At 59.6% G+C, this 13,843-nt stretch overlaps 2 protein-coding genes across 2 annotated transcripts in view; one reads left to right on the forward strand and one right to left on the reverse strand.

Moving 5' to 3' along the window:
• The window catches only part of ZBTB48 (zinc finger and BTB domain containing 48), a 10,207-nt gene extending 2,828 nt beyond the window's left edge, over positions 1-7,379 (reverse strand). The window contains exons 1-10 of the mRNA XM_027889376.1: positions 7,102-7,379; positions 6,725-7,031; positions 5,633-6,409; positions 5,186-5,398; positions 4,861-4,981; positions 2,270-2,402; positions 1,404-1,515; positions 925-1,017; positions 550-636; positions 174-227 (exon numbers count right to left, since the gene is read on the reverse strand). Of these exons, the coding sequence (XP_027745177.1) occupies positions 174-227; positions 550-636; positions 925-1,017; positions 1,404-1,515; positions 2,270-2,402; positions 4,861-4,981; positions 5,186-5,398; positions 5,633-6,409; positions 6,725-7,031; positions 7,102-7,379 (2,175 nt within the window). The remainder of the gene's footprint in view (positions 1-173; positions 228-549; positions 637-924; positions 1,018-1,403; positions 1,516-2,269; positions 2,403-4,860; positions 4,982-5,185; positions 5,399-5,632; positions 6,410-6,724; positions 7,032-7,101) is intronic.
• Positions 7,363-12,207, forward strand: NOL9 (nucleolar protein 9). The gene is made up of 12 exons (XM_027889339.1): positions 7,363-7,569; positions 7,646-7,868; positions 8,006-8,133; positions 8,241-8,379; positions 8,601-8,697; positions 8,851-8,948; positions 9,694-9,855; positions 10,016-10,301; positions 10,385-10,496; positions 10,835-11,012; positions 11,430-11,563; positions 11,886-12,207. Exons 1-12 carry the CDS (start codon positions 7,378-7,380, stop codon positions 12,012-12,014), a joined length of 1,878 nt encoding a protein of 625 aa, XP_027745140.1. The 5' UTR covers positions 7,363-7,377; the 3' UTR covers positions 12,015-12,207.
• Positions 12,208-13,843: the final 1,636 nt, after the last annotated feature.

The raw sequence follows: 13,843 nt of genomic DNA on the forward strand, positions 1-13,843 counted from the left end.
CCTAACCCATCCTCAGCAAAAGACCTTTGTCTCATTTAAACTGGGACAGGGAGGACACAGGTCACATCGTACCTGTGCTTGGCCTTGATGTGCATCTGCAGGCCATTGCGGCTCGAGGCCCTGTGCCCACACTCCTCACACACAAACAGCTTCTCTCCACGGTGTTTGAAGGCCTCATGCAGGCGCAGCTCTGTCCGGGACAGAAAGCACTTGGAGCAGGTTGAGCACTGCAAGGCCACAGGAAACAGGGGTTAGGGTAGACCCACACTAGACCCATTTGTGCCCAACACCTGGCACTCCTCTGCCTGCTCCAGGGCCCTTCCCACAGCAGCACCCCAGCTCAGAGACACCCAGTAAGATAGGACAGCCCAAAAGAGGCAAAATGCTGGTCAGTGCTTGGGTCTATCAGCTGCTCCTGTACATAAAAAAGCCTGTTTCCAGCAGCTCTGTGTCCCCCTGCCTCACTAAGAGCCAGACAGGCCACAGGCACTGTTCCCTAGGTCAGGCGTGTGTGCAGGATCACACCCTCCCCAATATCCCGGTCCCTACCGCGTGGGGCTTGGGTGCGCCGTGCAGCTTTATCATGTGGCTCTGCAGATCCTTCTTCTGCATGAACTGCTGCGAGCACGAGGAGCACTGCAAGAAAGGAGAGGGAGATCAGTTGCCCCCAAAGAGTAGTTTCAGAGCAAGGAGGACCAAGTGGGGGAGCAGAACAGATTCCTCATGCAGCTGCAGGAAGCAGGTGGTTGTGGTGTCTCCCTGGAGCACACTCCAGCTCAGAGACAGGGAATGACCCTTAGTGGGCTGTCACAGACTGGGGAAGGAAGCCGGTGCGCTCAGCTCCCCAGAAGGCAAACGCTCACCCCCACTCTGTGCCAGTGTCCAGCAGCATCCTTAGGGATGCCAGATGCCGGTGCTGCTCACCTTGTATGGCATTTCCCCGGTGTGTGACACCATGTGCAGCCGCAGCTCCATCCGCCGCTTGAACACCTCCGGGCATGCTGAGCACGTGAACACCTGCGAGAGACAGGGCGGCCTCAGCTTCCCCAGGACCCAGAGCCTGGCCCGGAGCCCACGGCTCAGCCCCTGCCAGGCACTGCGACCCAGACACAGCATTCAGCCTGCACCCACAGGACCCTCATCTTGCACAGTGCAGAGTGTCCTGGCGTGCTGGAACACACAGAGCGAAGGTTGTGTGGCACATCAGGCACAAGCTGCTGCCCTCCTGGTCCCGGCCGTGGGGGTCCCAGCCACAGGGGCCTCGGCTATGGAATATGTGCCATGCAGTGCTGATAGGTGTCTGTTCAGAGCTAAGCGTGGCCTGGGGCTCAGAAAAGGCTCCAGTTCCCTTCCTGATGGATGGCAGCCGCACTCCAGCCCAGTGGGGCAGCTCCTGGGAGTACCTGTTCTGATCGGTTCATGCAGTTCCTGGCTTCATGTTCCAGGAGATTCTCTTTTCTAAAGTAACATTTGCCACACTTGGAACACTCAAATGGCTTCTCTCCAGTATGTTTCCTGGGGGGACACAAATGGAGAACCCCATCACTGCCTGTCCAACAGCAGATGCACAGACAGGTGTGGGAGGACCCAGGGAAAGGTAAGGCAGGTTTTTGCCCAAGTCCCTCCAGTGCCACTATTCACAGTCACTCTAAAGCTGCTTTTACACCACTTTCGGGGCCCCTCAAAGCGTGGTCAGGCTGTCAATGCCCACTGTGCTCCGCGGAATCTTGATTCTGCAGGGCCAAGGTTTGCCCCCACACAGGAGTGAAGTGAAACTCAAGACCTTATGGAAGGGCTCTGTTCTGCTTTCAGAGATCCAGTCCAGAGATCCTCACAGAGCCCGGCTAGGTGTTCCCCACAGCCCCTGAAATCCACCCCAGCCCGGGCTGATCCAAAAGCCCACAAGGACGATTTGCCATTGCCCACTTGCAGCCAGCACAGTCCCTGAGGAGCCCCCACTGCCGCCTTCCTGAGTCACAGCAGCTCTCAGATATGTTTCAGAGACATATAATCCCCCCCACAGGTCAGAGCACCCTCAAGGGCAGAGGGGACCCTTCTTTCCATCCCGGGGAATGGCATTGGGACCAGCTGGCAAAAGCGGGACCGCCCTTTCCACCCCCGGGAAGGGGCTGAACCGCGGGGGCGACGCATCCTCCCGCGCGCGCAAGATGAAGTAGAAGTCGGAGCGTTTACCTGTTGTGCACTTTAAGGTAATATTTGCTGAGGAAGGTTTTATGACATGTAGGACACTCGACCGGCACCGCTGTACCTTTTCTGCTCCCCGGCGCCTTTCCCGGGGCGGGGGGGCTCTTTCTGCTCCGCAGCGCCTTTTTCTCGGAGAGGGGCTCGGCGTCGCCGTCCCCCCGCCCGCCGCCGCCCTCCGCCGGGCCCGGGGGGGAGCCCTGCGAGGGAACAGCGGCGTCACCGCGCCGCCCCCGCCGCCGGGCCCCGGCCCCGCCGCCCCCCTCCCGCTCCCCTCACGCACCGCCTGCCCGCCGGGCGGCGGGGCCGCCGCGGGCTCCGGCTGGGCGGCGGTGGTGGCGGCGGCGCGGCGGGGCCGCGGGCGGAAGGCTCGGCACAGCGCCACGGCGTCAGGCACGCCGAGCTGCTCGGCGGCCGCCAGCAGGCGGGCGCGGTTGTGCGCCGTGAGCGCCAGGCGCCCGGTGTAGAAGAAGTCGAGCAGCAGCTGGAAGGTGTCGGCGAGGCCGTCGGGCAGCGCCACGGGCCCGCCGGGGCCGCGCGCGCGGAAGAAGCGGGAGCAGCTGGCGAGCACCGGCCAGTGCGCGCGGAACTCGCGGCCGCCCACGCCAAGGGTCGCATCGCAGAACTGGCCGGCTGCGCGCTGCCGGTTCAGCTCCCGCAGCACCCGCACGCTGTGCGCCGCCGCCATGGCCGCGCCCGGGCCGGCACCGGCACCGCCGGACGTGGCGTCACCCAGCGCCGGCAGTGACGCCGTGTGTGTCCCTCTGTGTGTGCCGGGCCGGGCTGTGTCTGTGTGCGGGGATGGGGTCGGGAGGCTGCGGGGCTGGGGTCGGGAGGCCCCGGGCCGGTGCCCGCAGCTCAGGCGGCGGCCCGGCGGCGCGTGTACGCCTGTATGGCCATCTGGAAGTGCTCGGCCGTGTTCTGCTGCGGCCGCAGCAGGATGACGAAGGCTCTCGGCAGAAAGTATCCGCTCAGCAGCGCCCCGACCGTGCCCAGCGCCCCGAGCACCTTCGCCGCCGCCTCGACCCGGCCGCGCAGCGCGCCCTGCGAGCAGAGCACGGCGGCCGAGCAGCCCAGGTGCAGCAGCAGGCTCACCGTCAGGCTCTTGGCCTCGTTGTAGCCGGCGGGCAGGTCCGTGCCCGCGTAGCTGAGCGCAAAGCAGCCCGCGCTGAGCAGCACGGTGTAGGCGGTGGCGGCGCCGGCCGCGGCGCTCGGAGCGCACTCCAGCACCACCCGGTCGGGCTGCGCGCCGTAGTCCCGGAGCGGCACGGCGGGGCCGGTGGCCTCGGCGGCCAAGCACAGCATGGCCTGTACCGCCGTGCTGGCGGCCACAAACAGCACCGGGCCCTGGCGCCGCAGCCAGGCCTCGTAGAGCGCAGGGCAGCGCGCGTTCAGCTTGAAGATGCAGAGGATCTGGAAGGAGCGGGTCGCCACGCACGAGAGGAACACGGTGAAGCTGATGGCGAAGAGCGGCAGCCGCAGCAGGCACGCCAGCCGCGTGGGCTCCCCGAAGTAACAGAAGAGGCTGCTGCAGGTGCAGGCCAGGGACCCCAGCATGAGGAAGCACATCTTCCCGCCCGCAGACTTGACCACGGGTGTGGAGGCATTGAGGGCAAAGAGGACAGCCAGTGCCGCCATGAGCAGCATGAGGAGCACAACCAGGGTCAGCAGCGCCCAGGAGAGGGGCTCGGACCAGGACAGGAACTCGACAGTACGGTTGAAACAGGCCTCACTCCCTGCCGGGGCCCACTCGTCCAGCCCGCAGGCCTGGCAGCCATAGGGGTCTGCAGAGGACACGGGCACCTCGCATACCTCGAACCCAGTAAGAGCTCTGCCCCAGTGCAGTGCCCGGCCTGCAGCCCCCCAGGCTCTGCCCACCTCGTGTTCTGCTCATTCCCACAGACACTCACAGGCCTTGGGGAGCAGAGGGGGCTCTTCTCCCAAAAGACCCTCCACACCCCGAGTTTCACTCATGATTTTCCCAAAGTCAGTGGCTTGGGCTGAGGTGTGGAGTTCACAGGACCTCGGCTGGTTTAGGCTCAGGGCTGTGGGTGAGAGGGGGCCCAAGCAATAACCTGAGAAAGGTCTGCAGCAGCCCCCTTGAGGACAGGACCTTGCTCCCACTGTTCCCGGAGCTGCCCTTCCCCATAGCCCAAGAGCGGGCTGAGGGTGCCAAGGAACCAGCTGCCAGGAAGGGGGTTGTCACTGTGGCTGGTTACTCTGAGGTAGGAGACCACTGCTGTCTGTCCCAGGCAGGGCACATTTCCATATGCCAGCTGCTGGTGACCACATGGTGCGGAAGCCCCAAGTGCCATCCGGGGCACAAAGGCAACCACTGCATCACATTTTCCTGGCAGAGGATGCAGTGCAGGGAACAGCTGCTGGGCCGGACATTCCTGTCCCCTGGCCACAGGAGAAGGGGCTCTGTTTGCACAGATGGGCTCACCTGTGGGCAGCACTCCCTGGAAAGTGCAGGATGTGGGCTTTGCATACCCATCAGTGAGCAAATGGGAGCCAGACCACCGCCATCAGGTCAGCTCAGGCTTTACTGACCACAGGAGGGAAGAGGCGAAGAGGCTGGGAACGGGGAGAAGGGAGCAGGAGGCAGGATGCAAGCAGGCAAGGAAGGGGTGGGAGCAGCCCCCAGGGTGTACTGACCTGATCTGTTCAGGAAGGTGCCCAATGGACAGGCCACACAGCTGAAGCAGCACCGGTGGCGGCTCTGCTGCAGCCGCCTCTCTCCCGGCTGACAGGTCTTGGAGCACACCGAGGTGGGAGCCTGGTGGGAGTGCAGACAGGGTCAGCCTGTGAGCAGAGAGGGTAGCAGCACAGCTTGGGCCCAACAGCACTCTGGCACTCCCCACATCACCTCTGTCCACCCCCAGTTTTGCCCTGCTATGAGGAAATGCCCCCTAATTGCTGTCATTGGGACACAGCCAGCTCGGTAGTGAGGAATAAATAAGACCTGGGTGCAGAACAGTACCTGGCCATCTTTTGTGTGCCACAGGACTTTGCCTGAGTCAACGCTCAGCCTGTCAGGGTTGACATGGAAGGTTCCTATCACATCAGAAGCCCAGCTTGAGCCACTCCAGTTCCACATGACGATGTCGTAGCCTTTACGAATATCCCCGTTGGCGTCAAAAGAGACTCGGCTCTTGTACAAGGTGAAGTTTACCTGCTTGATCTTTTGTAGGAGCTGTAAGACACAAGAGAGGAGCCCTTCCAATGGTGAGACTCCTGCCGTTGGAAGAGAGATGTCCTGGAGGATCCCTCCTCTGTGCTACCTCTGCTCTCTAGACCCCCATCATCTGCAGGAAGTCCCATCCAGGTCTCTGTGAGGCCTGAGCACCATGGGAAAATCCTTCCCTGTTAGAAAGGATCCTCATGGATCCTCTTCCACAAAGAAGATCCTTCCTCGTGTTGCTCTTACCTGCCAGGGATAGACAGGGCCTTTGCTGCAAGCCCCTGAGGCACAGCCCAGCAGGCTGTGGAGGCCATGGGCCACGGCGTACACGGCTGAGTACACATTGAAGGAGGCTTGAGCATCGTACACGTTGGAGGCAGCAGTCAGTGAGCGGCAGCCGGTGTAACGCTGGGTGCAGTCCAGCCACGCGCTCCCCCCCGACTCCCTGCCTGCCTCTGCGGTGCCAGCACACTTGGCAGCAGCACCTTCCTCCACCATCTTCCAACTTTCAAAGCGTTCCAGCATCACAGACTCTGGCTTTTCAACCGTCATCCCAATCACCGTGCCAATGGTCTGGATGCCAGGCACCTGCCAGATGGTTTGAGACAGTGACCAGTCTTCAGAGCCCACCCACACCATGCCTGTGATGTTCCTCTGGACCACCACCTCGAAGAATGGGCGGGCGCTTCGGCTGTTGGAGAAGACGATGGTGACGTTGACCCTGACGTCTGTGAGGATTCGGACCAGGTTGTGGAGCTCAGGGTTGCTGGCGTCTGAGTTGGCGGGAATGGTGCCTCGGTAGGCCACGCACACATTGCTTGCGGTCAGCAACTTGTGCAGGGCATCGAGGCCGGCCCTACCATAGGTGTTGTCGCTGCCCAGCAGCACCACCCAGGTCCAGCCGAAGTGCTGCAGCAGCAGGAAAATAGCCTTCACCTGCTGCCTGTCGCTGGGGATGGTGCGCAGGAATGACGGGTACAGTCTCTTCAGGCTCAGTGTCTCCACAGAGGCTTCGTAGCTGATCTGCAAAGTGAGCCAGGAGAAAGGGGGATGCACTGCCCCAGGCAGCAGCATCCCTGAGATCTAATGGCATCGGCAGCCTGTCCTGGGGAGACTCAGAGTTGGGCAGGCAGTGGAGCCAGCACCGAGTGTGCTGTGGCAGGAAAAAACTGTGATGGATGGTGAGCCAACTGTGATTCCTGCCTGCCCCCGGACAGGGCATGGGAAGGGACCCACACAGAGGGGCTGCTCTACCAGCCTCCTCAGCTCTGAGTCCACTCTCTCTCAAACCCTCAGTGCTCAGGATCCCTATTCTTCAGCTGCAGGAGCTGTGCTTACCTCTGGTACGAGGAAGATGCCAAGGATGGCAGCTGTGGTGAGGGCCAGCTGGGTGCTGTCGGGGCCGATGACGGCAACAGCCTGGGGCTCATAGTGTTGGAAGGCAGGGAGCAGCTGGACATCCTGCCCGCCTTTGCGGGCGAGGGCATGCAGGGTGGCGTGGAGGTTGGAAGGCTCAGAGCAGGTGTCGAGGATGTCATAGCCCAGAGTGATGTTCGGGAGCAGCGTGCTGGAGTTGTTGATCTCCTCTATGGTGAAGCGCAGGGCCTGGGACAGGCAGTAGCCGTGGCTTTTGAAGACTGCAGCGCTGCGGAACCGAGAGTGGTTATTAGGGAGGACAGACCGCGGCTGGGGGAGCGGGCGGCGCGGGCACTCACTCATCGCAGCCGTGCACCAGCGGGCGGGCGGCGGCGCGGGGCTCGGCGGCGTGCAGCGGGAACAGCCCGGCCAGGCGGTGATCGCCGCGGAGGGTGAGGGTGGCGGCGGCGGCGGCCGCGCACAGGCAGAGGCGGAGCGGGGCGAGAGGCGGCATGGCGGGGCGGGGCAGCACCGGCCGGGCGGCTCTTAACGGGGCGGCGGCAGGCGGGGCGTGGTGCTGGGCGGGCGGTGCCGGCCGCGGGACGGCCCCGGGAGGCGGAGGAGGCTCAGCGGCCATGCCTGCGCGGCGCAGCCGCCCGCGCCGGGCCCTGGCCCGCAACCCGGCCCGCGGGGCCCGGGCGGAGACGGCTTGGCGGGAGTTCGCCGCCTCCTTCGCCCGCGCCGGGATGGTACCGCCGGCCGAGCCGGGGTTGGCGGCCGTGGAGGCGGCGGAGGGCACGGCCGTGCTGCTGCTGGCGCCGCGGCAGGTGAGCAGCGCCCGCGCCGCGCCGGCCGCGCCGTGCCGTGCCCCGCACCGCCTGACCGCCCGTTCTGTCCCCGCAGGCGCTGACCTTCACCGGCAAGTGCCGCCTGCGCTGCCTGTACGGCGCCGTCCGCCTGCTGGGCTTTGCCGTGGCCTCGCACCACCCGGGCCTGCCGGTGTTCTCGCCGGCCACGCACTGCGCGCTCAGCCTGGAGGCGCTGCCCGGCGCGCGCCCGCTCGCCGCCCTCCGCCAGCTGCGCGCGGCCGCCCGCGCCGCCATGCGCGCGCACCGCGTCCGCCGCCGTGAGTGCGGGACCGGGCGGGCGGGCGGGCGCCATTTTGCGGGCGGCGCGGTGCGGGAAGCGGCCATTTTGTGCGCGGGGCGCTGCGGGGCAGGCGGGCTGAGAGCTCAGGGTGATGGCGGCGCTCGCCCGTTGCAGAGGCGCGGGTGAAGCTGATGGCGCGTTTCTCGTCCGATTGCGCCGTGGTGCTGCTGGAGCACTTGGACACGCCGGTGACGCGGTTCCTGCTGAGCCACTCGCCCCTGTCGCGGCTCTTCGAGCCCCAGGTGAGAGCCCGCGGGCGGAGAGGTGCCCTGCCCCGCCCGTGCAGAGCCAGCGGCCGGCGCCGTTCAGCGCTGTGGCACCCGCGCTGAGCGCTCACCCTCTCGCCTAGAAAAAGGAGGAATCCAGCTTCACGCCGGAGGATGCGGTCCTGGCGTCCGTGGGCATCGTGAAGTGCAGCCCCGACCGCGGGCTGCTGGTGTCAGAGAGCATGTACCTGGCACTGGACGAACTGATCCAGGCCTGCTGTGGTGAGTGAGGCACTTGGCCAGATTGGGGTCTTGGTAGCTTGAAGAAAAAAAGTCCGTGAGGCTTTTCATGAATCAAAATTAAGGCATATATCCTGCCTGGCACGCTCTGATTTAGGGTTGTGTTTTTCTCTGAAAAGCGGGATGCTCGAGCTAGGCATCACCTGGGCTGGGTCAGAGTGATGCCAGCATTTGTCTGGTTCACACCCTGCTTGTCTTTCCAGCGGAAGATGAAGGTATTCCTGTGGTGCTGGTATGTGGCCCAAAAAACACTGGAAAATCGACATTCAACAGATACCTAATTAACCTATTATTGAATCGGTGAGTCCATGTTCTGCAAGCTTTTAAGAGCTGCGTGGGATTTAGGAGAAAGAAAAATATGTCTGACAGGACTCTCAGAAGAGCCGTCAGGCCTGGAAAATGGATAGCTTTTAAACACAGTGGTAGACACATATATGGGTTCTCTTCCTGCAGCCTTCCTGCGGTCGAGTACATGGAATGTGACATAGGCCAGCCGGAATTCACACCGCCAGGGTGCGTGTCCCTGAGCAGCATCACGGAGCCCGTGCTGGGTATGTGTTCCACTGCTCCTGTGGTTACCAGAGACCTGTTACGTTTCCAAAACGAATAGGGTGTTCTGGGCAGAGACTGCTTTAGGGGAAGCTGCTGCCACAGAGGTTCCTGTCAGAGGTTCCTAGAGAGAATAAACCAAGGGATGTTTGAGTTTTCTTGTAGAGACATCTAAGCTCCCTAAGTAACACGGAGCCATTCTCCTGCTCCTTTTGTCTCTTTTAAAGAGAGATGATGTTTACAGGCGGTAGAGCAGGCTGAGGCATGTCAAAGGGGATGTTCAGCCTTTCAGGAAAATCTCATCAAGAAGTTCGAAGTGGATCCACACAGGTTCAGGGCTGTTGTGATGAGCGTGAAAAAACCATTGCCCAGGAAACTGCTGGTGTTTGCGGTCTCCTGGATTGAGGTCACTGTCCAAAAGGACATGGCCAGAGTGGTTTGCTCTTTAGGCAGTTTATCCTAGACTGTTGTTTCAAGATTTGTAAGTGTGTAACCAGTGATTTCAAGCAAGGAAACAAACCCCAAACTAACCCAAAACAAACAGAACTCTCTCAGAAAACAGAACTCTCTCAGAGTCTTGCAAATGACAGACTAGTTTCTCCCTAAGTGCAGGCTGTGTAAGAAAGACTGTTGGCAGGTGGGGAGAGGACAGATTATTTCAGGAGGGGTGACATGTGGGTGCTACAGAAGTGGGAGTTTTGGTTTGACTTGATGAAGGCACTAGAGGTTCAGTTCTCTTTTTGCCAGGTCCCCCCTTCACTCACCAGCAGACGCCCCGTAAGATGGTGTATTATGGCCAGACCAGCTGTGAGCAAGACACAGAGAGGTACCTTGATGTCATGAAGTACGTGTTCAGCTGCTACAAGAAGGAAGTGCCTCTAATCATCAACACCATGGGCTGGGTGAAAGGTAAATGGGATCTATCCTTCTCTCGAAGAGGGGTGGGAAGGAGGTAGTGATGGTGGTGCAACTCCACACAGAACCAGAACCTGCAGCGTGCCTGAGCTAGTGCTGGTGTGTGATCTGTTGAAGTAGCAGCAGCAATTGTGTGTTCTCTGCGCTCTTGAAGGCGAGGGGCTGCTGCTGCTCATCGATATCATCCGTCTGCTGTCGCCCAGCCATGTTGTTCAGATGGACGTGTGCGACTGGAAGGCAATGGCCCCGCTCAGCCCCGAGCACATCCACCTTCGTGCCGGGCTGCACACCAAGGGCAAGCAGCTGCCTAAGTGCAAGCAGCTGGATATGGGTGCTGCAGAGAGCTGGAAGTGCTCTGAAGGGGAGGATGTGTCAGTTCCACAGTACAAGTTGCTGTATGTCCATCCAGAATTCCCTCGGGCGGGAGTGGCAGGTGAAGCGTAAGTAGAACGTTGAGTGCTGTGGGGAGTTTGTGAGCTGAACAAAACCACACGTTGTCTTTGACTTAGGACTGTTCTTACAGGCGAGTGCACAGCGGCATCCTGCGTGACATGTCCATCCTGGGATACCTGGGGCACCTGCAGTACCCAGACATTGGGGCGGTGCTCCCGCTGCACAGCCTGGTGCCATATCAGGTAAAGGAGCCTTATGGGAAGGCTTGGGTATGGTGCAGAAAGCCTGGTTACAGTGGTGAACAGTTCTGCTCCTACTGCAGATGTTTCTCAAAGAGGAATAAACACTCTGCAAACAGATAACAACTGTATTTGGGATGTCTGTCTAGAAGTGAAGCTTCTGTCAAGGTGCTGGTGGGGCACGTGTGTTCTGTCTGTGCAGAAGCTGCTGTGTGTGCCTGCCCGTGGGTGTGGGGTGGGAGCGTGCAGGGTCTGTGTACTCAAGGTCTTACCTCTGAATTTGAACTCAGTTGATGAGGAACCCATGGCAGTTTTTCTTCCCTCTTGTCACCCCCCCACAGGTGCCTTTCAGTGCTGTCGCACTCAGAGTTATTCACACAGATGTTGCTCCCACCAACATCATGTATGCAGTGAACGCCAGCTGGGTTGGGCTCTGCTGCATTCCAGATGAAGTCAGGTGCCAGACCGACGGGCCAGTCCTGCTGACACAGACGCCAGTCTGCGACTGCCTGGGCTTTGGTGAGCACGCTGGAGCTGTGCTCTCACCTGCTGTGTTTAGGCAGATGGGTTGCACAGTGACAGAATTGCTTACTCTCCCGAAGACAGCTGCAGAAGTGGGATGAGATACAGGAGTAGTGGTGTGTTCTCTGTTGTTGGAAGCTCTGCTGTAAGTCTGCTGTGCAGTAACAGCTGTGAGGAATGTCACTGTGTGGCGCTGCTCGGAGCTTCTCAGAACTCCCCAGTTGACTCAGTTTCTGGGTTCACGTTTGCAGAAGCAGATTCTATGTGGCTTATGCAAAATCCCTGAAGTTGCCTAAGTTTCTTTCTACAGCTTGATTAAATGTCCCAGTTTGAGTTTGGAGTTTGGTTCTTGAGTGTCTGTAGGGATGTGCCGATGAGCTGATGACTGAGCTTTGCATATGTTCTTTTGTTCAGGAATTGTTCGAGGGGTTGATATGGAGAAGAAGCTTTACCACATCTTGACACCAGTGCCTCCGGAGAACCTGAGACTAGTGAATTGTCTCCTCCTTGGGAACATTGCTATCCCTAACTGCGTGCTTGTAGGCCAGGTAGGAGCCTGTGGGAGGGGTGGGAGCTGTCTGAGCTTTGGCTGGCTGGCAGATTTTCCAGTTTCTTATTCCTGAGGCGGATGCGTGCCGGGAGATGCCTGGGCATCAGCAGATGGTTATCACTTTAGGAGATTGTCCTTAAGCACGGAAACCTACAGAGAACACAACGTTCCACTCGTGTTTTAGATGCCAGAGGGGGGTTTGGAGATCACTGAGTCCTTAACACCATCAGTTCTGTCAGCCTGGGGAGGGAAGTGCTTCCCCCTCTGCCGAAGCTATGGGCTCCTGAAGTTGTTTCTGGTTTTATTTTTCTGTTTTTCAGCAAGGAATTGAGGGAGAGATTCCATATGTCACGTCTGATTACAACTACAGCATCCTGGGCGCTGGGAAGCTGAGGAAAAAGAAGCATTTCAAGAGGAAGGAGTTCACCTTTGAGTGCGATTACACCTGAATCCTCGGGGCCCTTGGGCCAAGTTTTGTTTGTGTGGACTGGGGAGAGAGCCCAGTGTGGTCACAGGAGCCCTGGGTCCTGCAGAGGCCCGGGGCAGGTGGCCAGGTAGATGCCACAGCAGGTCTGGCTTTAATAATGTTTTGTATGTTTGGTTTATATTTTAGCGTTTTGTAATAAATATCTACGGAAAGCAGCGGGTTGGTTTGGGTTTTTTCCCTGGCCGTGGCTGACACAGGTGGAGGCAGCTGCTGTTGCACGTACATTTTGCCTTGGGTCAGGAGTTGTTCTCGTCGCCTGTCTGGCCCTCAAGGGACTCTGGGTGTCAGTGATCCCCAGGGCCTGAGCAGAACTTCCCGGTCCTGTGGTTTGGTCAAGGGCTCATGCTGGGCTTCTGGCCCTGTGCCTGGCCTGTGGCTCTGGTTGTCCTGCTGGTCAGGAGAGATGAGGGAAGGAGCACATTGTGGAATCCCTGTTCCTCGGGGTGGTGAAGATGGAGCCATTCAGCTCTGCACCATCACAGGCCACCCCTGGCTCTGTGCTGGGATGCTGCTTCCTCCCACCCTGCACTGGGCCGGCCCCGTATCCCAGTGCTGTGGTGTGAACTCAGTGCCCTGAGCGTGGCCTAGAAACAGCTCGGGCTGGCTCCAATGTGTCCCCAACTCTAACAGACTGTTCTCCAGATCAAGGTTGAAATGGAATTGGGGAGGAACTCATCACATGGAACACCAGGGCATGAGGCCTTGCCTGACCCCACTTCCTCTAGCCCACTGGGACACAAGAAAAGTCTTTTATTTATTTTTTCTTCCCAACCCTTTGTCAATCAGCAATTTGCTCCTGAGGGAAGCTGGGGCGTGGTAGGAGTCACGAAGAGGTAAGCATCTCAGGTTGAGTTGAGAATGTGTGAGAAAACTGCTTCTGAATGGGAAATACCAGCACACAGGGCATTTACTGGATCCACGACTGCAAAAGTAACCTGGCTTCTAACTGGCTCCTGTGAGAGGTGTGGTTCTGCCCCAGCCTAGACCAGGGGACTAGGGAACAATCTGGCTCCAGTGCGTGCAGCCCGCCTGAGCCCAGTGCCTGTTCAGATCCCACAGACCAGATCTGCAGAGGAAGGAGGGATGTGGTGTGTCACTTGGGACTGGAGCTTTTTTGGCTGGTGGCTGCTGTGGATGTGAGTAATCTGCAAAATTGCTTTTCTCTGGTTTGTGAAGAGATTTTCTAGAACTACAGAAACTGTAAACAAATAAACTGGGATGACTGGCAGGGAGGGGACTGAGCTGGAGAGGAACTGTGAGGGGCTGTGCAGTGTTGCTGCCTTTTATAGAGTTAAAGCTTAAACTTAATCCAGGCCTAATTATCCCCATCTGGCTGGGTCTGGCAGCAAAGGAAGGACTTGGCTGGCATTGTGGCCTGAACAGTGGCTAAAGTAAATAAAGGGGCTGTGATGCAGCCAGGGAGAACATCCCAGGCGAGGTGAGAGGGGACTTCAAGTCACGGGGAAGTGCGTGGAAAAAGCTTCAGGAAAGGTGAGATAGGCAAAGGGCATGTGAGAAATGCCCAGTGCTGAAACCCCCCATAGCTGAGCATCGCCCTTAGTGCTGTTACCAGCCTCCAGTATCCACCTCACTGGGCTGCAGGTGATGGATCCCACGCTGGCTCCATTCCCTGGAGCTGGGGGATGTGAGTAACCCCCATGTGCCAAGCTGCAACTGTCTGTTTTGGGGCATTTCCAGGGTGGTCAGATTGCCTGTGCCTGCCAGGGCCCAGAGGTGGACGCTGCAGCTTCGGGAAAGGGAAACCTCACCGGCTTCTGATGCTTCCTGAGA

This window comes from Empidonax traillii, unplaced genomic scaffold (assembly GCF_003031625.1).
Source record: "Empidonax traillii isolate 1590-97213 ecotype Southwest subspecies unplaced genomic scaffold, ASM303162v1 scaffold259:size690984, whole genome shotgun sequence".
NCBI lineage: Eukaryota > Metazoa > Chordata > Aves > Passeriformes > Tyrannidae > Empidonax > Empidonax traillii.